A 24012-nucleotide genomic window follows, 5' to 3' on the forward strand; every position below is an offset into this window, starting at 1 on the left:
GTGGAAATTTTGAGAGCCGCCTTCAGCCTCTCAACCGCTAATATTTAGGCGCTCTCCTTTAAACAATTCAAAAAAAAATTGAATTATATTTGAGCGCTGCCTTTTTTTCCTGCTCACACATTTTCATGTTTTTCAAGTCCAGTGAAAAAGCGCGTGGTTGTGAAATTGTTTCTATCTAAGTTTATGGTTGAGTGAGAAAATGGCTTGTTTTCTCTCTAGTGAATTTTTATTTTTGTGATAATTTGACCGGAGTTTTTTAGATTTTCTATCAAATTTTTTCTATGTGTTTCCCAATCCATTTAATGTCTATTCGAGGCTTAGTTTTCTTTATTGTCCATGATTTTCGAATGGTAGGTCAGGACTTGTCCGGCTAAGTTTTATATTTTGCTTTTGATCGCGTTTTCTGTTCTACAAAAGTCACGAGTTTCACGTTTGACTCCTGGCTTACCTTACTTAACTTAATGGATTTTAAATTCATTCACTCATTGATTTAAACAATGTAGTTCATACGGTACAGGTCATAAGAGGAAAATCAAGAGAATCGGGATTAGCCGATAAAACCTTCTCTTTAAGTCATGGTGCATTTGGTTATCGGAGTTCATTCGAGCGATTGCTAGCCGCCTTTGGTTTTGAGCTTTATAGCTGAATTAAGTATAATTTTAGATTCTAACAAACTGAATACCATTTTAGAACTTTTTGAACACTTAGAAACAAATTCGGTCAATACTTTTCTTCGCTTTTTGATCTATTTCAAGCCCAAAGCTTGCTAACGGCGGCTTTTTTCCGATGAATTGTTTTTTTTTGTAGACAAGACAACTGGAAAAGCATTGAGTATCAATATCGTGTTGTCTCAGTTTTTTTAAATATCTAAAATATAGAGACAATATTGTTTCGGCGTTCCAATTTTACATCTTTTTTGGTTCCCCGATATATTTAATCGTTTTCATTCATGAAATTTTTGATTGGTTATTAGACACCTGTTTAAAAAAAGAAGTTGTTCCATGATCGTTTTTCGCTGAACTTTTTTGTTGTAAACTAGCACTATAAAGTTCTGTTATTGTATCTTTTAGAATCCAGCAAAACTATCAAAATCTTTGTTTTATCGCTGTGGCGCTATGAGTCGATACGGCGGGGCGGTTAGATATGTAAGTTTGTGTCATATGTTTGCACATAGCATTTAAATATTGGGTTTTGTTTTATCTGCATGCATTTTTTAAGTGTTACAAATCATGTACCTTTTGTCCAAATATCATTTTTTGCTGATGTCGTATTAGCACTATATCATGTTTTCTCATAGCATTGATTTTCAGCTCATTTGTATCGAACTTATTGAAAAACGATTATTTGCGACTAATGTTATTGTATGAAGACCAAATGCTATCGAGGACGGTAGTATCATAGGGAGTTTTGTAGGATTGAGAAAAGCTCAGGAAAAACGTTATGATTCTGGCTAATTCTCTGTATCTTAGGAATCTTTGTTTTGTTTTTGTAGTTCTCTATTGTAGAAAAAATGTTAACGCAACAGAATTCTAACCTTCGTGTTTCTGGTTCACGACCGTCAAATTTGGAGGAACAACAGCCTGATTTTCTTCTGAGCTGTTTTGCAACGTAATTCTGTTTCTCTTGCCGAAAGATGTAGACCTTGTCCAGAACTTTCGCCGCTCTTTGAATTCTGGTTGTTTTTCTAATGCTGCAGCAGCATCATCAGTGTAATTTTTAATTTTTTTGCTTGCACGGCTTTTGCGTGTGCCATTCTGCTTGGCTGTGTTGTTGAAGGACTCAGTTTGAATAACTTTTCCATTCTGTGCACTTGTTAGATTTTCATCATTAAGTTGTGTGCAGCTGTTCTTTCGCTTCCTATCTGCACTCAGTGATCTGCTTAAACGTCGGAGGATGTTGGGCATTATCCTCTGGAATAACTGCTTTTCTCTTAGCTCCTGAAACATTTCATTGTTGTTTTATATCAACAATCAGCAGTTGTTCCATTGAGCAACATCTTTGCTCATGTTCATTAATGATGAAATATTTCGAAACCTTTCTTAACAAATAAAGCAGAATTTGCTTTCCAGATTGCGATGAACGTTAGAACCATTAATCGTCAGCACTGAATGTTTTTGCTGTAGAATGCATCAAATGCAGTTCTTACGGGTAAGGCTGCTATTAGGAACTCTATACACTTTAAAAAATATTTAGAATTTTCCTTACCTTTAAACTGAACATTTTTGTGATGCACTCAATGTAAAAATAAGATGGAGTTTTCAGCTCTCGCTGAAGAAGTGAACTTAGGTAAGTGCGAATTGATGTGATTGGAGCCCAATTTCCGTTGGTTTGCGTGTCAATCCTCAGATCATAAAAAGATCGGCTAGTCGTGTATTTCTGTCTTTAATTGCGAACTTGACTGAATAGACATGTCAAATTGTTATCAAAGCAATTTTTGGTAGCATTGATTTTTTTCTCCAAATAACTAACTGACTAACTGTAACTTCTGTAATTGAAAAAGGCGCTAGTAAAATATATCGAATGAATACATGAGCGTGAGTGAATTAACAGTACCGGTGTTGTACATGTGTGTACGTGAAGAGATCTGTGTAGTCGATTAGAGCGTGTGGCCTGCCTGTGGAGACAAGTGACCACTGGTTAAGTTATACACCTCTTGTTAAGTGTGGCTTTTCTCTTCTACCTTGTGGCTATGGCTGCTGGTCGCTGGCAATTAGCAAATTCTATTGTTGCTGTTGCTTCTCTTCAAAGTACAGAATGCTGGCTACCTTTAGCTACTCAAAAATTTTTGCAAACAGTTGTTACGTAGCCGCTCTGCGCTAAATTTTATCTGTGCTCAAACTTACAAGTCATAAAATTGATGGCTTGGTTGTAAAATATACAAAGTTACGAGCTGCATGTTTTTATAGTAAATTTTCTTGAAATGTCAGTAGCTGAACGAACTTCGTAGCTTTCAACTTAAAAATGTTTTTTGCAAGTGGTGTTATTTTTTTGAAAATTTTTGGTATTTAAAAGTCTGGCATGCAAAAGGTGTTATAAAAAAGTTTGGTAATTGTAGCACTTTAAAAGCGCATTCTTTTTCTGTCAATTGTGATTACAAATATAATGATTGATGTTTCTGGCCACATGGTAGGCGCTTAATTGAATTTGGTTATTTCGGACGAGGCAAATTCTATGTACTGGGTTGCTCCAAACGCCACATGTGCACGTGGGAATTTGAGATAAGGTCTGAATCCTCTCGCGTGCTTCAGTGCCCCGGGGGGTCGCGGGTAGTTTGATTGTATTGCTCAAGGAGGGCTATTGTATCTGTGGAATCTAATAGAAGCTATTTAACAACCATCGAACTTCCAGCTTTTTGAGGTCAAGTGACGTTAAAAGTTAATCGCAAAGTTTTAACTGTTCCTTGAAGTGTCCAATGTAATTCAAGGTTGTAATGACATAATAGTGTTATTTTATAGCCTCGCTCGACCTTGAAAGTCGTGTTTTAAGGGGGAATATTGTTTCGAAACCGAAAGAAACAGATCAAGGTGTTTCGCTAATTAAGTCAGTGGTAAAGGGTGACTTTTGTTTTGTAAATAAACATTTGGTTAGCAGAAGTGTGGCAATATTGTATGAATGGACTTTCAGATTTCGCTGGATAATAAAATGTCCTGTAGTGGATAGTGGGAATGTAGGGTTGAGTGGTGCTTGGAGTTGTTTTCCCACCGGTTAATAATTAAGAGCTACATGTAAGTCGTAAATTCAGGGTTACCGTAGCTCAACTGAAATATCCGCTGCCAATCGGTAATTGAAGGGGGAAATCGAAAAGTAAATAGAGCGGAACCGGTAATTTATATACGTTAATGGGGTGCGTATGAACCTAAATTAACTGGGGTGATGCAAGTGATCACAATACGAAATGGTTTGCTATCAAAATTGGTGCATACGGCGTGGTCCAATGTTTACAGTGGTGTCTTGTAATCTTCGAGTCTGATCAAATAAGTCTGTTTGGAAAGCAGTCGCGTAATCCCGCTTAATCTCAACAAGGTTGTTTGCAAACCTAAGGCTCCCGCGAAACCTACGAAAGATTTCAAAGCATCTACTGTGCTAAGTTTGAAACAAGTTTTGATCCAGTAGGGCGTCGATCTCAACTTTGTAGCCGTTAATTAGGCATCAAAATTGTCAAATGAGATAAGAGCGGAAAAGTGTTTTTGAAGATAAGGTTTCTGAGAGAATGTAATTAAAGGTGATCGAATTTTGTTTGCTGGTGTTACGTGTGGCAAGAATAGAATGGTTTGCGTTTTTACAGTTACTCTATCACAATGATAACAAAGAGCTATTGTAGCTCGGCACGCTTCGTTAACTACTGGTTGTGCAGTGCTGTGAGCGAATAGCGAAAAGGGGTGAATGCGGGGAGGGGGTATTTGTAGATAGGTTGAAAATGCGATGGAACGGATGTGGATTAACAACAGTAGCTCTAGCGGGAATGCTCTTTGGAGTGGTCTAATTTAGAGCTGAGTGATAATAAAGGGACTAGATTTGCACCAACTTGTGGATGATAAAACGTCATTCCTTGATGGCATAGAGGTTACAGGTAATGTGTGGAGACAATTTAATTTTGAATAGATGAAATTGTGCGCAAATTAAATCTCAAAAGCACTTATTCAAATTGCTTCCTGAGATAAGGAAAAGTGTAAGTTTAAATGGCATCATTTGTTCAAGACAGTGTAGAGCAATGAAAACTGTGGAAAAAAGGAAAAAGAACGTTTTCATCTGCCGTTATGTAAATATAAAATATACGATGTTTGAGATTTGTATTTTGGAAAACGTTTTATGCGTGCTCCTCAATTTTTTACAGTGAGCTGTATAGTTGTTTCCTTTTAAGGAGATATTATTCCCAATATTTGCGACATCAAAGCAACAAAATGAATAAAGAAATGAGAGCGTTTTTAAATACTACCAAATGTGTTGAAACAACAAAGGAAGAAACGGAATATGCGGAAAAGGAGGGATCTGATTTTATTAGAGGTCAAAAACTGAGGATGAAGTCAATCTAATCTTTTCTTATGCCTTTTCGAACAATGGCGCTAGTTAGGAAGTTGCCTCGTAAATAAGCAATTTCATGGTAGAAGAAACGAACAATTGACCCGCCCATAAGGCATAAAATTTATTCAACAATAAAAGTTAGGAATTTGGTCTAAAAATTACTAAAATAGTCATGGGGAATATTGGAGTATTAAACTATGGGCATTTGCCCCACAACTGCATTGAGATATAAGGTACGCAAAGACTGAATGTTTATATTTAGATGTAGGGAAGGTAAACAACAGACCATCAGAGACTCCTGTTCTATAATAACAGTTTCCTCTCGCTAGCACACTTGGGCACTCTGCTGTGATAATTCCTTCCATTCATTTGAAAACGCTTCTGCCATCGGCTAGTACGCTATACTAGAGGAGGTAAAGCCAATGGAAACTCAGGGAGTGTGGGTTGAGAAAGGAAATTGATATGACTCATTGATTTAATTGAATGCATTCTTTTGTGCTTCAACCTTCCACCATTCAACACTTCTCATTGGTTGTGACAGTACACTTTCGACCATATCATAGGACATTAACCCTTATCCTATTGTCACAACTTCAAGTATTTTCTAAATTTCCAGTTGAAGTAAATAAGTTTTCTGCCCGAAATCGATGAAAATTTTGTAATCAGTCGAGCATTGATGTGAAGTGATGTTTTTTGTTAATTTAAATGAAGGCTTGTCAATTGCAGGGTACTAAGGCAGAGCAGATTAACGTTAATTGCGCTACTATTGACCAAGCTTCAAAGATGCAACCAAAAGTTCCATTACGGTGAATTGAATATTTCAGGTGCCTCGTGGCGCAACAAAGCAGTCCTTGAAAGTATTATGCATCACAAAGCGGAAGCTTGTGTTTGCTGTTCATTCTTAAAGCTATTTCCGACCACTCAGATCAAAGGTATTCAGTATTATTTTCTTGTGATTGCAGACGTCAGTCCTCTCGATGTCCATCTTTTTCTGAAGGCTTCATTGCCTTTGAACAACAAAGGAAAAACAAAATTTATCCTTAAACGGATTGCGGAAAACCTTTCTGGCCTTTTGCCTTTAACTACACGTAAATATTTTCATGTAGTGAACAACAATTTTTAGTTCTTTCAAATCAGCAAGATGAGGCACGCCAGATAACATACTGACATTAATTCAGAAGATTTCCGATCTTTTAAGCTGCATCAGATCTCAAGAATAAAATCAAAGAATTTGAGCTTCATGATACATTTTAATATCAGTTTTAGGCTTTGCATTCATGGTTAGTCTAAAAATGGGGGAAATCAAAGAAAACCTGTATAGTTAACTATTTTTTGCATGATAAAATCAATCTTTTTTGTTGACAAACTACTTTCTTCGACTGATTTGAAAGACAACAGTGTAGATGAAAGATGGATTCAAAGAATTTTTGAAATATATCTGCGCATAGGAAGCGAATATTGGTCGTTGACAAGCAAGATGAAAAGAAAATAAAAAAGCAAGACAAAAATCCAATATTGGGCTAATATCAAAGCTGAGAGGCCATTAGAAAACAATAAAATTGTGGTTTTGTATTGTAGGGCTGGACATTTAAGTACTGGAAAATATGTTCCAGAATACCGAACTTCGGTAATTTCACTAAACATAACCGACTAATATCGGACGAATTACTCGCAAACGACTTGCGAGCGGCGGGGTCATGGGTGGACTTAGGGAAGGGGGGGTCTCAAACTTTTAAGAAACGCCATTCTTACCTTGAATTTATGTCTCTTAAAGAGTTTCGATGAACCGCATACTTAGAGACTAGTGAGTCTTTAAGAGAACTTATTGTCCTCCGGGCATTCTGTTTATCCCGATTTTCAGCACGAAAGTAAATTGGTCAGACGACAAAACGGTCCGACGAAAAGTTGGGAGTACGCAAAAAGGCATGAAAAAAACAACGAGACTAATATAATTGCTGGAAACTTAGCTTAAGAACAATCAATAAAACAATTTACCCGTTTCTTGTTTATTTGTAGTATAGAAGCTAACCAACCCAAAGAGTTGAACAGATTGAAAGTTTCTAACGTTTGCAAAAAAACTCGGTGTAGGTTACGCAACTTTTGTCTCAGAGAGAAAATATAGTATCACTCGACAACGGCGAAACGGTTTGGAATGGAAACAGCTATTTTGGTGTGGAAAACTTGCACGTGCGTCTTTCAAATCTGATTAATTCTCTCAGACAAAGTTTTGTAGAAATTATATTACTTTTGTGGTATTTTTTATGCGATGTTTCGCGTGGCTAATTTTTTGTCTGACCCATTCGTCTTCAAAAACAGGTAACGCCCGGATGGCCTTAAGGGCTCTTAGAGCCTTACGCCTTAGCAGTAACCAAGAATGAGATTCACAGAATCTGCTTTGTGGAGACATTTTCATGGTGTCAAGGGTGGCTTCTAATTTTAAAAGTTTGACCTCCCTCATTCACGCTACTCACTCCCCCCCCCCCCCCCATAGTAACCCCCAATCTACTCTCCTCCCCCTGGGGGTTTGGACCCCTCTCGTCGAGCCCTCCCAACCGAACCCCCTCCTCCATCGCTTGACACCCCCGCGTTCCCCTACGCTTGACGTATCAGAGCTCTTCATCCGATGTTAGTTGTTGCTTTTCAACATCAATTTTAGAACAATCTGTATCTCCTGTTTTTCAATGAGCAATGGTTCAGATTTGAGTGTGTGATGAATAAGTGAGTGATCATTGAGCGGATCAATTGTTGTTGGGTCGTTAGCCTTCTCTTTTTATCCTCCCAGTTTTTGCAGTCGTTCGTATCGGTTTGACTTAAGTTTGTTGGTGACGTAATTTATTGCTCTTATAGTTGAAAAGGCAAAGTGCTTAGCTGAAGGAATTCTTATTTGCACTCTGGAGGATGGAGTCTGAAAAGTGAAATAATTTTCGGAACGCTTCCTCGTCTTTCTTTACTTCAATTTTTTTTGAATTTCATACTTTTTTGTTTCTTCATTCTTTCGCTTAGTTTTTTCTTTTCTGCCTTTCCATTTTATGGCATTTTAATCGCTCTTGAATGGAGTTTGAAGCAATTGATGTAAACTTGATGGTCTTTTTATGCAATTTTTTTCTTGACCGTTTTGACTTTTCGAGTGACTTCTACGCCCTTGACTTTAGTTTTGCTTCATTTTTATTAAATTTGCCGGAAGTACGCACCCCAAAAACATCAAACACAATTTTTGTTAACTAAAAAGGGAGCTAGTCTTACTTCCAATTCCATTGAGAGTAGTCTAGAATCAAAACTTTGACGTTTTTCGCTAACTTTACTCTATGACTATCAAAAATGCAGCATTTATTTTCAATCTTTTAATTAACAAATTATATAGTTCTAAAGCATTCAAAAACATTGAGTGTTCGAAATGGAAGAACAGCAATAGCGGGGTTGGTTTTGGTCCAATCTTGGACTATTACGATCGAAAAAATAATTCGGACTGTAATCAGTCGGTCTTTCTTGAAAAATAAAATCGAGTTTTTTATGATAATTAATGGAGTTGAATGGAGTTTGAAGCAATTGATGTAAACTTGATGGTCTTTTTATGCAATTTTTTTCTTGACCGTTTTGACTTTTCGAGTGACTTCTACGCCCTTGACTTTAGTTTTGCTTCATTTTTATTAAATTTGCCGGAAGTACGCACCCCAAAAACATCAAACACAATTTTTGTTAACTAAAAAGGGAGCTAGTCTTACTTCCAATTCCATTGAGAGTAGTCTAGAATCAAAACTTTGACGTTTTTCGCTAACTTTACTCTATGACTATCAAAAATGCAGCATTTATTTTCAATCTTTTAATTAACAAATTATATAGTTCTAAAGCATTCAAAAACATTGAGTGTTCGAAATGGAAGAACAGCAATAGCGGGGTTGGTTTTGGTCCAATCTTGGACTATTACGATCGAAAAAATAATTCGGATTGTAATCAGTCGGTCTTTCTTGAAAAATAAAATCGAGTTTTTTATGATAATTAATGGAGTTGAATGGAGTTTGAAGCAATTGATGTAAACTTGATGGTCTTTTTATGCAATTTTTTTCTTGACCGTTTTGACTTTTCGAGTGACTTCTACGCCCTTGACTTTAGTTTTGCTTCATTTTTATTAAATTTTCCGGAAGTACGCACCCCAAAAACATCAAACACAATTTTTGTTAACTAAAAAGGGAGCTAGTCTTACTTCCAATTCCATTGAGAGTAGTCTAGAATCAAAACTTTGCCGTTTTTCGCTAACTTTACTCTATGACTATCAAAAATGCAGCATTTATTTTCAATCTTCTAATTAACAAATTATATAGTTCTAAAGCATTCAAAAACATTGAGTGTTCGAAATGGAAGAACAGCAATAGCGGGGTTGGTTTTGGTCCAATCTTGGACTATTACGATCGAAAAAATAATTCGGATTGTAATCAGTCGGTCTTTCTTGAAAAATAAAATCGAGTTTTTTATGATATTTAAAAAACAGAACAAGTCACATCACAGCTCTTTGTTGATATGTCCAAATGGCTTCATGAACAGTTGCAATTTATTGTACTTTTTCTGTACTCAAAAGATTTTGGTTGTTTTGACTTTAAAAATGTTTTATTTGAATTAAACAGTGGCTTTTTGAAATTTGCCATTTTTCTCTTTATTTGGTCAGCTTGTGGCTTAGTGTCAGCAAAGAAAGAATGCTTCTTCTTCCTCTGTTGAAATAAATTAAAGTTTTTTTTTTGCTGTAATATGCGTTAAGTTATGGTTTTTTGGCTTTGATACTACTAGATTTCACATTTTTTTTGTTTTTAGGTATTGCTCATTTTTCATGCTTTTCTCTGGTTTTGTCACATTATTGACAGTTCACAAATTAAGTTATTGGAGCTCAAAATAAGGTACAATTGAGCATATAAAAGTCTTGAAAGGCATAGATTATGGTTTCAACGGCTTCGACATCCCTTTCTCGAAGATTTTAATTGATCTTTTTTACAATTGTCTTTAACTGTTGTTTTTCACTTTGTCTTTGTAGTCGTATGAAATTAGCTGGAAAATGACAGTACTCATTGGCATTTTTAAAGGAATAAATGAGCCTGTATTCTGATTTGAGTAGATAGCTGATGGCTTTCATGACTTTGAATGAAAACAATGGTTTTCAAAAATAAAAAAACTTTTTAACGTTGTTTAACTGTGCATGTTTTGTCTATTTCTTTCCTAGTCTCGTTAATTACAGGTCACCTATAAAATAATTGTTGTCGAAGGTGCAAGTTGCAAAATCTAATATCTTTTTTAAAGAATTCGTTATGAATTTACTGGCTTCGATACGGGTTTTTCGCGCAAAATGTAAACTAATTTTTCTTTTCTCTCTTTATTTAACGTTCCTTTGTAGACGTAAGACTTATTTTGAGTTCCTTCAGGTCTCAAGCGTTTCCCGTGGACAGATAGACCAGCCTATTTTTTTTTATTTTGTAGCTAGTGGCTTTCATGACTTTGAAAATAATTGTTTTCGAAAAAAAGTTTCAATAAATGTTGCCAATAAATGACCAGTCTTAAGGCACTCCTTTAGAGGCGCATGTGGTCATAAACATAATGGACTTTTCCAATTGCCATCGAATGGTTTTCCTTTGAATTAAATGTTTTTAATAAATAAAAGCCATTTTTTGTCTTTGCTGTTTTTTTGTTCCTTTTGTCTATGTGATACCTAGTCTCGATAATTACAGGTCTAATATGACATTATTGTTGTCAAGGGTAGTTGCAAGTGAACAAAATCGACTCTTGTTTAAAGATTTCGTTTTGAATTTACTGGCTTCTACAGGGATTTTTTGCACAAAAAAGTAAACTAATTTTTGATTTTTGTCGTCTATATTAAAGGTTCTTTTTCTAGACTTAAAACATATTCTCAAAAATTACACGTCTCAAGCCCTTCTCTTGGACAAATAGACGAGCCTATTTCATAATTCCATTTTGTAGGTAATGGCTTTCATGAATTTGAAAATAATTGTTTTCGAAAAAAAAACAAGTGTTAATTAATTTTACCCTTTTTACTTTTTACCTATTCTCACTAATGAGGCCCCGCTATACCACAATTTGGCGTTTGCTGAAGGCTCAATTGAACATATTTTGGGGGCAAAATATAGCTTTAAGGCTTCGACAGCGTTTTCTTGCAAGTTTCAATTGAATTTTTTTTGTTGTCTCTGTTGTTCTTTTCAGGTCTTAAGGCCCTGCTATAGAAGCGTATGTGATCATAAATATATTGGATGTCTCCAATTGCCATCTAATGGTTTTCCTTACATTGAAATTAATTTGTTTTTAGAAATGAATCAATTTTTTTAAATCTTCGCTGCTTTTTTTGTTCTTTTTTGTCTAAAGGTTACCGAGCCTTTTTATAGAGTGGTACCATATCTTTTCTAGTAAAGTACCAGTTATTTTGTTTAGTTTCAGTTTTATCCGACGCTATTTCGAGCTTCTGTAAGTTTTTTTTAAATGTACATAAAGTTTTGGATGTTATTAATGTTTGTTGTTTTTGTTGATTGATTTTGTTGTTCGTCTTGACTTGCTTTCTTAATAATGGCTGATCTCATCAATGTAATGCGGCATTTTTGCTCCACTGAGTTATTTGCATTTGAGGCGATCTTTGTTCACGCACATTTTTTTTGAAAAATGTTCGAATTTTTGGCGTTTTCTATCTGATCTGATTTGGTAGACATTTACGCCAAAAACGTGGTTGAGCCCGGTCGGAACTTGATGTGCGAACGCACATTACCTAGCCGCCTTGTTTTCTTATGAAAGCAAACCCTAAGTGCTTATAATATAGGTATTGACCGGCTCTCTATGAGTGCTTGAAATGAGCAAACGATGTCAAGTAAAATTAGGTTCTCGAAATTTCATGACCTCAAACCTTTTCTTAAGACATTCTCATATTTTAAAATCATTCTAAAGAACAAAGTGTATACAAAAAAGTATTCTAATCCCGTGATGAAACCAAAATTTAACAAAATGACAAATCTAACAAGAATTTAGGGCATAAGCTGAAAAAGTTTTAAACATTGCGGAATAAATTTGTACATAAGTTTTTAGAACCGTTAGCTATATTCAAGATATTTAAAGAGGTGACCTTATATATTAAAAGAGACCACTTTAGATCTGTCAGCTTTTTGGCTGCAAGACAATAGTAAAGACAATTTGCAACATGTGGGAGTTTATGAAACTCACTACTAGGAACATCTTTGTTTTCGGAAGAAATGATGCGGAAATTCATTAAGAGGCCAAATACTTCGAGTATAAATGTGATTTTATTCATTTGTTTTTTAGTTATTTTTGTTTAAAATCAAAGGTGCCTGGAGCGAAATGACGAGGGAACATTAGTCTATAGAAGAACATCTGTACAAAATGCAGAAAAGTACAAAGTGTTAATAATAAATATGTGTATGTCACGCTTTAAAATGAAACCTTTTAATGGTTGAAACATCGGCTTCTCTAAGCAGCTTAGGCCGGTCATCGATGGGACCTCAAAGGAATGATCAAAACATATAAAATTCTGGCCAGATCTGTAAAACTACAAATTAAATTTGTATTATTTTACGAAAACACTTTCTATTTTTAATTTCGATTTGCAATTCGGAATCAATCATTTTCGAAAAAAAATAGAAATCGTGAATATTATCGACAGTCAAAAACGAAACAATTAAAACAGTAGACAAAGACATGAAAAACTGGCGAAATTCGTCTTTCACTCACAGAGTAGCGTTTGACGCCCAAGAGCTACTTGTTTTTTCATAGCATTAATAATCTCCTCTTGTGGGATTAAATTTACGCTCGAAATCGGATGTCTAGTTGACAGACCAATAAATAAAAATTTGAGCAGATTTTTTCAAATGCCAATTAAAATGCCAATTCTATCATTTCCAAAAATTGGAGCTTAATAATAACCGATTGTGCAGATGACGCTGATCAAATTCGTATTTGTAACTGGTTAAGCAGAAACTAAATTTCAACTGACAACAAATTCAATGTGGAACAAAATGCGATGAAACTAAAGAATTCGATCATTGAAATGGTATGATCATCACAGAAGGAATTTTGTCTCATTTTGATTCAAGAATTTTTTCGAAAAAGCCGCCAGTAATATCAGATCATTTAAATAACCATTAGAAAATGTTCAAAATTTTAGGTAATTGACTTAGAGTTTGTCCAAAACTGGTAGAAAAAAAGGCAATTGTTATGGTAGAAAAAGTAATAATGACGCAAATACAAAGTTTAATGAGCCATTGGAAATGATACGTCTGGAACTAGATGGTCTGTATCCGTGGTCAAACGTTGAGTGTCTTGAAAAACTCGATGATGATATCTATGCCGGTGTTGATCCAAATATTGGTGGAATCAAAATCCTTGTGAATATCATTAGGTCACTATAATATCTTGAGCAACCTACCTGCAGCACGAAATGTGGTCCAACCTCGCAAAATCCTGAATTTTGCTTGAGTTGAATAACATGAGAGATTTGATGGTTTTTGTTTCATTATTAGCCCTCTTTTTTGATATATTTGCACGAAAACCTCTTTACATTCAATAGGAGCTATTTAACTCAACTAAAACCTTGTACGATCTTGTGTACGTTTGGATTGTCAGCTGAAGTAAAACAATTTGGCGACCCATAGCTTCTTATTATTTTTGCTTTGTTTTTGAGAAAAAAATATTACTTTGCGGTGATTTTAAATAAATTTGTGGATCCTTCAAAACTTCAATGTTGTCAACTTTTGATGAAGTACTCGATCCATCACAAAAGCGTGTCAGGTTTTTTTTTCATTAATGCGCATAGCATACAAAATAAGTATAAAGTCCTCTCAAATGTACTTCAAGGACAACTAGATTCAAAAACTATCCTTATAGTAACTGAAACATGCATTGCCGAATAGTAAGACAATGATGTGAATAATAGCGATGAACATTTTTTCTTACAAAAGCTCGATCAAGCGAAACTTGAGTACAGAGGTGGGATTTTTGGAATTTAGATTCTTAAAATGTCAATGTCAAACGAATGAAAGCATTTGAGGTTGGTCACACAACTTTTGAATCAATCTGGTTTTAAAAAATGATCCTCTGAAGAATAAATTGTTGATGAACCTGCACAATCATTAATAGACAATATTCTTTTCTTTGCTGATTACAACATTGACCAATTCAACAAAACAAAAGAAAAGCTTGGTAAATTTTTATCTGGCCTGGCACTAAACGCGACAAATGTACACTCCCACATGCATCGGCAAAACTAATCAATCGCTCACTGACCACTGTTTTTTGTCCAAAAACCAAATTTTAGAATGGGAAAGTTTGTTCGCTGTCTATTGATGTAGACCACAACATCATATTTTATCAGAGTTAGCTGATGATGATTGAGAAGAACGATGATCGGTCTTTTTTTCAAAGAAACACGAAATGTTTCCCGAAAGAAAATTCAATAGGAACTTGGCTTTGTGGAATGCCGATCTATTTACCAAGCGGAAAATTTTGTTGTTTGTTCACAAAATTTAATGAAATTTTTGAAAGCTTACATAAACAACATGCACGCATACATATCAGCAACTCTTCATTGAAACAAAACAGAGAAGTTCTAAACCACGGATATCACAGAAACTTAAAATATTGATAGCAGAAAAACATCATTTGTTCAAACTGTGTCAAAACTGCGATATTTTCAGAGAGTTAAATAAAATGCTTTAATCTAGTAAAGTGAAGACTAAGCGAGGTGCAAATGGTAGCTGAATGGTAGCGAAATGGAAGTTGAATTTCAAGTTTTGAAAGAATTTTACAGAGAAATACAGGTTCTTTAAGGAAAAGGTAACTGATTTTTAGTGCTGATAACAAAGCTATCTTTTTTCTCTACCAGAGATGAATTGGAACCGAAAGTTAACTTGTGATAGGAATGTTTTAAAATCTACTGAGAGGTGTCGCTATTTAGGAATACACCTTGAATGTCATTTGAAGTATATCTAAACGTAGGTTCAAGGAAAATGGTGGCGTGGCTGATATTCGTTCACGATATCTGGTAAGCAAACGTATTCCTTTGGAAATAAGACTGCATGTTTTTAGATCCTTAGTCCTCTCATCTTTCTTTCAATGGAGTTTTATGCAAACATTTTCGGCTAAGAACATAAAGCGTATAAATGGACAGATTAATTGGGGCATGAAAGTGTATCATTTGCGTCGTAAGTATAAGCACTTACCAGCTGAATTAATTAATTCGACGCTTTGTCTGATGAAACTCCACACAGGCTTGAATCAGTGGGGTACATCAGAAACGGCTACAGTTACAGCTGAACAAACCGGGCAAAACAGCTGATAGTAAGAACACAAAAGCACTTTGAGCAGAGTAAAAGATCTTTGATTTTTAGGAGCATCCAGTAGTAGAATAAGATACGTTTTAATGTAAGAACGAAAGAGAGAAAATTACTTTTCGAAAGTACTAACAGAGTTCTTGCAATGTCAGCATGAAAATTTACTATAGACAGACAATTAGGATCATTTGGTTCCTGTTTTTAAATATAGGAACGAACAGTCTAAGGGGTATTATCAATCAATAACCAGAAGCTCGTTAGTAGATTCGTGTATAATATTCTGAAGGCATGTAAATTTTGACCTTTCGGTTATATTAATAATTTGCATGTTCTTGACATTTCTCTTTATTTTCAGAAATTATTCCAAATTGGAAAATTTTTTTGTGAAAAGAAATTTTCATTGTCCATTCTGAATTGTGAACTCACCTTGATTTAATCATAGTTGATCTCCGAGTTGCTGTCGTCCTCATGATTCTATTTTTGCTTCTGGAAAACTCTCGTCACCTTTTGCTTTCAATAAACACCATTAGGAACGTTTTAGCTGAGCGATTGTTAATCAAATGCAGATAGCGTCATAACTGAGCTGAAAGGTTTGGAGTCGGTAACGAAGTAATATTGTGGCGTCTAGTCAAAAGAGTGCTGCGGGCTCAATTGGTTCCATTTGGCGTGACGTAAATGTTGAAATAGAAATTTGGAGTGAGCTGTTGGTTGTTGTTGCTATGCACGCCGTTACAAAGGTAAACAATGCAGCTACAAATGTCAATTATTTATGATATTAGTCAACTTTTCTTTAAATAATTTTAAAGAGATTATGCTTTAAACGTAAATTTTTAACTATAGCAAGGTAATGAAAGGTGAATGGCGAGACTTGAGCCTAGAATAGTCCCTAATCTTCAAAGTAGTTTTGATATTTCCGTACAAATTTGCGGCTAAGTGTTATATGAATGTTTCCTTAGAATATAAAGTGGTGTTTTCTAAATGACAGAAGTGTTGGGCTTGGGACATTGTTTTTCTTCACTTGTAAATTGAGTATGATTTGCTGAAAAATAGTTCATTGACGGCAGTTTGAGACTTAAGAAATGGAAAAGTGTTCCTTATTTATGCACGCAAACTAAAGCGTTGTGCTATTATTGTTGCTTGCTGCTATTGCTTTTCAATAATATAGAAAGAAAAATCCATCACTTAATGTGTTTAAACGCAGGAAATTTAAATATACACTTTCTAAACGTATAGTTTTTAAACTGTGTTTTGTCGCTGTTGAAGCATGGAGCCTTTTTCCATTTGAAATTACAGGACGATAGAGTGGATTTGTTTTGAATGTTGTACAGTCGGTCTGAATAACTCAACTGTACATGTTTGCACCAGATTCGAAGTAGTGCGCAATCTGCGACATTTTCGCGATACAGCTGTTAAAGATCTCCGCTCTAACGGCTTTGCTGCAAGTTGTTTTAGGATTTGCAACGAAGCGTTTAGGAAATTAAGTTTAAATATTTCAGTTTGAAACAGAATTTTAAGGAATTTGTAAAGTTTTGTTTGCCAAGACCTCGTGTCTTGGACGGCACACTGAGAGGAAATAATAGATTTTGCATGCATCTCTTGAATCGGTCCGATTTTGCTTGAAAGCAACATCAAAAGTAGACTTAAGCATATGTACATCATATTATGAAGGCGCTTCTCGGATTAGATATAACAAAAGAACATTTTTTGTACTTGTATAGCAGATGAAATGATGCCTGCTAACTCCCTCTGATCCGAACAATTTCGTATTTCCTTTTCCCGTGAATCTTGATCAACAACGGTTTACCAAAAACGTAGATGGCACTGTACCTAAGGCTGACATTGGTAAGGAATCGGAGGGCTCGGAGGAAATAGGAAGGAAACATCAAACCAATAGTATACACTCAGGGAAAATTGAAAAGCCGGATCATTGTTGCTTTTATTATGTTCAAACGCGTTATGTCGTGCACGTAAAGATAATTGTATGAAGAATTAACTTACCTGAATTTGTAATTAGAAATGTCGACGATTACTTTCCCAAGTTATTGCAGAGGGCAAGATCGCTTTCCATGACAATCGAATTAAATTGAGAAATTTCAACTAACGGTTGAACAAAACTGGTTTTCTCTCACCAACGAAAAGCAACTTTAATTGAACGCGAGAGTGGTAAATGAGGTTAAATTCGATTATGTGTTGAAATGTTTCACACAATCCTTGAGTAACCGAATTATAAGTGGCCTATTTGTCACAAATTGGAGACCCATCTATTTTGCTTAAGTGTTGCATAACTGAAGGTAGGCTTATTGTTGGTTCATAGTCTGTGTTCTGAAGTACAAAGGGGCATGAAAGTGATGGTGCCAATGCCAGTTGTATTGATCGATGGGGTAATCATTCGACCATTTGATAATTGCCGGTTGGCGTCTGAGAGGAAGTGAGTTAAGTACTCGTTTTGTTTCTTTCATTTCCTTCTACAGTACCAATAGGGTGCAAAATTCCATTCTAGTGGGTTCCACTCTTATCACAATGGCTTGCAGTGTGAGCTCATCAAAATGTGACAAGGTTGAAATTGAAGGGGCTCTCAGACTCCTTATTGGGATCAGATTGTACTGATGTGACAACCTGCGTAATATTGCAAAGCGAGTGCTTATGCTTGCGAATGTTTGAGTAAAATGCTTTGAATAAAAATAAACTTGAGAATATATTTGTGCAAAGAGGAAAATTTCATTGAAAAATACCGGAAAAGGTTTTTTATCGGGTTTGATTCCTTGAATTGCTCGGCTTAGCTGTTCAATTTTTTGTTAAAGAGAGCAAAGGTAGCGAATATGGGATTTATGATCCTCACTTTGGAAAGGGTTGGAAATATATACTCAAAGGGGGTTTTTTGTTCATTCTATTTCGATGTAAATTTTTTAGCTACAATTTGTCCTACTGAATTCTTTCGAAAACACTTTTTGTCTCACTGTTGCAGTACTCCTAGATTCTGTAGAGGAACTTTATGCGGGCCAAGTTTTTTGTTGAGTTAATTTTGGCTGATCAATACTTTTTTGGAGAGTTACAAAAGTGGTAACATTGAAAAAACATTGAAGAAGCTGACTAAATCCTGGATGAGCGATTCTCAGGTTCGTTTCTGGACGAAAACAGGAGGCTCAAAATTTTAAATTTTTCATTTTCGATGCTTACTTTTTCACGCTACATAGGCGTGTGACGTATAGGTGGAACATTATAATTTTATTACACAAATTATACAAGATAGATATACTTTATCTGGTCTGTTTTTTTTTTCAATAAATTCGGGGTTTCTGTAAAATCTGATTACGTGACTCCGCAGTGGCAAGGTGAGTTATAACAAAATTTTAGCATAAAGAATTGGGTTTCCGTTTTCTCGTCCCTTTTTAGAAAATCCAAATTAAGAGAGATTTTTTGATAATTTTACATATTAAGAATTCATTTAAGTGAATGAGAAAATGGCGGATTTTGAAAAGATTTTCACTGTTTGTTTTACATTTATTAACAACTTCGCTGAAGCTAAGAGTTCTATGTCTAACGTTTTAAAGAGGACTAGAGATTTAATGTTAGCTTTAAGAGAATTTAATTCCAAAACCGTGTATTTTAACTATTAGATGACGTTAGAAGACGTTTTGTCAAATTAAAAAAAAATGGAAACAATAAAATAAGTTGCACGCGAAGCTCAAACGCCGTTCGATTTAATGACCCCTTTTTTAAAGAAAGTGCAACCATTTAGACCGTTTGATAATCGCGCTCATTTTCTCGGGTGGCTATTTTAGCGGCCCTATTTTTTACAATCCAGAGAATTTGGATTGTATTGGTGCGCTGTCTTTTTACGACTCGAAGAAGAGCATTGTTGATCTTTTTTGTATATCGTAGACTTCTATTTTATAGGATGTATTTTGAAGAAGTCAATGCCGCACGTAAAAAAGTCTTCAGGTAAATGTGCTGAACACAGTTAAAATCAGAGAGAATTGAGAGTGGTTTTGTTCAAGCATCCTTCTGAGAGAGCAAGAGAGGTAGGTGTGGCAAATTTTTGCGCTAATAGTGAAATTTTTTAATTACGTGGGGCTTCTTCATTGTGGTTTTTAATTGCTCTCGAACGCGTTTTGGTGCATATCACTCTGTGGTGTTTTTTAATAGCCGCGCAGCGATAGCTGGGGCTGTTATTGGCCTTCTCTTGGTTTTTTTACAATTGAAAGAATTTGAATTGCATTGGGGCGCTGTTTTTTTAAGATGTGTTCACACATTTTTCAATGACTTTGATCTTTCAAAACGGGATAAACAGGTAAAGCCCAGCGGGCATTAAGTTTCATTAGAGGCCCAAATGGGACGTTAGTAGTCCTTCAAGTGCTTATAGTGGTGCAGCTGCTGGGATGGCCTTTTTTTAGGGATGGGAAGGTCATTTTTAGGAGTTTTTGGGCCCAAAATGGTGCAATTTTTATGTTTTATTTTGTGATTTTTTTACTTTTTTGTTTGGGTAGTCTTAGGTTGAAGTTTTTAAAAGTTGATGAAGGCCTTTTGCGAGAGAAAATTACTTTTTATGACCATTTTTTGAGCTATATGTTTTGGTACGGGTCTAGGGTTGGATAATAGGGCAGTGTATAGTTTCTAGTAACCATGGATTGGTTCTCAACATTTTAAGTTCTCGGATTTAGCATTTTTTTAAATATAAAATCTGCATTTTTTTAAGGGTTCCCGAAGGTTTTGTCAATTTTTGATATTTGTCCATTCTCAAGTGCCAGGAAAACTAATCCACGTTCTGATAAAATAAATTGCTGCTTGGTTTTTAGTTTCAGTGGATTTGTTGTCAACAATTTAACCTTTAAGCTTTAAGCAACATTTGATTAGAATTTATAATTGATTTCATTAAAAAAAAAATTGGGTCATTTTCGATTAAATTAATCTTCAAGGGCCTCTGAAATTTTCCAGGCCTTGCAGATTTAATACTGCAGCAATTTCAGAAACAAAAATTTGTTTTGAGCTATTTTTGAAATAGGTATATTTAAAGGGATCAAATTTTGACTTAGGGGTAAAAGCTTCAAAATTTTAGCAATGATTTTATTTTTGTTTCGGTTTTCTTGATGTTTTGTTTCTCAATTTTTTGATGATTTTTTTTGTGTTTTGGCTGGCATTGATCAATTGATCTGCTGGTCAGGTAGAGTACTCTAAGTTTTTCATTCAATTCTTTGAATTGTGTGTCACGACTTGTCCTGCTAAGTTTTTTAAATTTCGTCGTCAAGATTTTTGTTACGACTGTATGACGTCACAACCACTTTTTGTTCACTCGCTCATCCAATTTCAACTGAAACGAGTGCGTGACGTCATTTGTTGTTCATGGGGGAGCGAGTTTTTTTGTTCACTCGCGCGAGTAAATTTTTGGTCACACGTGACTTACGTCTCAAAAATGACTTCCTCACTTTGAAATTGACTTTGTTTACTTTAATTCAAAGAGATATGGTCAATTGTATGTATCACTCTAAATTAAATTTATTTAAGAGCAGCTGATAGAGGCAGCAATGACTTATACAGACTCTTAATGAAAATGTAACATCTCTGCCTTCAATGAAAAGACTATTTTTTGGTCCGTCTTTTTACTGTTTTTTTTAGACTGCAGATCTACAAAGCTATTGCGGCTATTTTCTGGCATTCTGTCAGCTATGTTATTGCTTTTTTTCGTTTTTGGTGCTTTTGATTTTTCGTCCTCGAGAGCGGAATAATCAGGTAACGTCCGGAGGGCACTCAATTCTTTTAAAGCTTTACGCCTTACTGGTCTCTAAGAATGCAATTCACAAATCGTTTCGTTGGTTCATGGTTTGAAGAGCGTTACCTAATCTTAAAAGTAAGATCCATCACAACTCACCCATCGATTGACCCCCCGCCCCCCTCCCCCTACCGATTTTATCTCAATTTTCTAAGCTATTAATAGTGCTTTTGGATCTTTTTTGAACAGCAAATTTTAGACCTTTTTTTTGCAAATATTAGACCTTTTTTGCAATGTTGGGCTTTTTGCCATTTCGTCTTTTCAGACGCGTTTTCTAGACAGTTTTTAATCTCCTAATTTTTCGTAACCTTTTTTGGAGCTCTGTGGTTTACCTTTGTTGTGCTAGTGGCTTTGATGATCTTCTAATTTGATTCTTGTTTATTTGAGGTATGTTTGTTAAATAAAATAGAGTAAATTGAGGCGATTTTCTGAAAATACTGAAATGAAGTGTGTGGGTCACTGATTGAGCTGAAGCATTTTTAACGTGTTAGCGTTTTGTTGGGATTTTAGTACTGATTTTTTCTCTTTTTGCGATTAGTTGCTAGTCGATTATTGAATATTGAACTTCTTCATTAATCGCTCTTTTGCGAATAGTCCTTTCTGAGGCGCAACTTGTGCTGACAGTTTTTCAGCATTTTATCAGTTTTAGGTATCAGATTTGTCTTGTTTATACTAATTTTGCTGTTATTGTTCGAACATGATTAATGTAATAAAGTAGAAATTTAATTTTGTTTAGTGAGCGATCTGAAAATATGAAGCTTGTGCCTAAGTGATTATCTTCCTTGAGTCTGTTTCTTGTGTTTTTTACGATCTGTTCACATTTTTTTTTGTTTTTCCATTTCGATGAGACGTCAATTTAGAGGGATGATTTGCATCACGCTGGATTAGGGAAGTGAGTGAAAAAGCGAGTGTTTGATAAGGCTTAGTTGTAACTTTTTGAATTTATCATTTACGATTTGGACACTGTTAATTGTGATAAAGAAAATCGGTGATTTTTTGTCCGTTTGGTAGTACTTTTTTTATCTAATCACCTAGTCTCAATAATGACATTTATTGTTTGATTTTGGGGCATAATTGGATCTATTAAATTTGTTTTTAAACACTATTGTTTGTGTTTTTTAGTTTTGCGTGTATTTGTTTGTTGCCATAACACTCAATCTGAATAATCATTAGATCAATCACCGGTTGTTAATGAAGTTTAAATATCGGTTAAATAGTTTCAGTTGATAGCTGATGCTTCCTTCTATGAATTTGAGACATTTTTTATTTTGAGCGATCCTTTTTGTTCATTTCATTTTGTTTTATTAATATCAATGGTAATCGGTTGCTAATGAGTCATAAATGAATCTAGTTAATGACTTGAATATATAGAGGTGGATTATCTGACATTTAAACTATTTCTTTCCAAAGAGATATTCGATTTTTGTGTCTCACCTGCTTTTGTTGCTTTTCTTGTGATCTTCAACAGAATCAGTTTTAAAAAATGAAATCAAAAATAGAAACGAGATATAATCATAAAACCAAATTGTGAATGCCTGCTACTTGAACTTTGGCATTGATACTAGTCCCTGTATCCTCTCGTCAAGAATGTCTAACCAAATGACACCACAATTGTGCGCATTTCAAAAAGGTTCTTTTTTAGCAAAATTATGTTTTCTCATTTTTCTAATCGGGGTTATGCGTATCAACAGTGGCTGTCTTCCGGCAATCAGCGGGGTATTTTTGAGGCTTCTGAGAAAAAGTTTAAATTTTCCTTATTTTTTGTTTTCTTTGTAAAATGTTTGCTGGCGAATATATGAATTTAGCTGGCAAAGTTATGTTGTTTGCTTGTTTTTTGGCCACTTTCAAATTGCAATTTTTTCTGTATAATTAGCGCGCAGCTCTAACTTTTTGCTATATACGATCAAACGAAAAAATTATGATCAAATAAGTTTGAAAAAAAGCTTATTTAATTAAATTTTTACCCTTGCGGTTAATTTGTGCTCTACATATTTGTTCCATTTCCTAGTTTCAGCTTGAATGCTTTCATGGGGTCAATAGCGGACTGTTCCATGGTGCTAATAAATACAACTGAATTTGAAAAATGTTCTCCAATTTTTTAGGATTGGTTCTATAAGGACTAACATTTTGCTCTGCTGTCTCAGCTTTTAGTTTGAAAAATTCGATTTGCCATCATAATTTATCGGAGTCGTCATAGAAGTTAAGAATCTTCAGAACCTGAGAACTTGACGATGTTACGAACTTGAAGACAGGAAGACGACAAAAAGGCTAACAATTTTTTGGGGAGAACCGCATAGTTCGAAATAGAATAGTTTTTCTAGAAAAGGAATGCTACTATTTTGAGGCCTTCAATGATCAACATTCTCAGCAAACAAGAGCATAACAATGATCGAATGCGCAACTGAGGATAAACATCTGGGTTGAGAAGTTTTATCTTTTTGGCACATTTTTTGCCTTTTTCCTTCTTCGCTTCTTACAGTATCAAACTTGCTCTCAGTGGGATGTTCACAATAGTTGAACTCAGACTGCAGCAGTTCCTTGGTAAAAGTCAAATAAAATTAACTCCAAAATCGGTTTCATTTCTTTAATTTACATTATTGTTTTAGTGTTTAATTTATCCCATAAATAGGTGAGAGAAGAGATAGCAAAACGCTGAAAAGAGGTGAAGAGGAGGATGAAAGCAACGAGTTACGTAGGAGTGGCAGATGCCTTGGAGGTCTCATCCGAGATGTAAAGCGTCGATACCCCCTGTACCGTTCTGACATCACAGATGCCCTCAACTTCCAATGCTTCTCAGTCATAATCTTCATTTTCTTTGCTGCGCTCACTCCATCTATAACTTTTGGAGCCGATGTCGGTTAGTAATTGTTAAGGCAAAAGTTGAATATGGAAGGTCTTTTT

General features: G+C 35.1%; 2 protein-coding genes across 5 annotated transcripts in view; one reads left to right on the top strand and one right to left on the bottom strand.

Moving 5' to 3' along the window:
• Positions 1-17753, bottom strand: part of LOC142334581 (uncharacterized) — a 39612-nt gene extending 21859 nt beyond the window's left edge. Inside the window, exons 1-2 of one of the 3 annotated variants that reach the window (XM_075382721.1) lie at positions 17343-17753; positions 1535-1937 (exon numbers count right to left, since the gene is read on the bottom strand). In XM_075382721.1, the coding sequence (XP_075238836.1) occupies positions 1535-1904 (370 nt within the window). In that variant the 5' untranslated portion in view covers positions 1905-1937; positions 17343-17753. Of the gene's footprint in view, positions 1-1534; positions 1938-2205; positions 6147-15770; positions 16613-17342 lie in introns of those variants that run through there. The other 2 variants (XM_075382720.1, XM_075382718.1) reach the window with 2 other exon arrangements.
• LOC142334580 (band 3 anion transport protein-like) overlaps positions 1-24012 on the top strand; it is a 261810-nt gene that overhangs the window by 187474 nt on the left and 50324 nt on the right. For both annotated transcript variants that reach the window (XM_075382716.1, XM_075382717.1), the window contains one exon: positions 23741-23968. In XM_075382716.1, coding sequence (XP_075238831.1) covers positions 23741-23968 — 228 coding nt within the window. The remainder of the gene's footprint in view (positions 1-23740; positions 23969-24012) is intronic.

This window comes from Convolutriloba macropyga, chromosome 2 (assembly GCF_964194025.1).
Source record: "Convolutriloba macropyga chromosome 2, txConMacr16.3, whole genome shotgun sequence".
In the NCBI taxonomy this organism is placed as follows: Eukaryota; Metazoa; Xenacoelomorpha; order Acoela; family Convolutidae; genus Convolutriloba; species Convolutriloba macropyga.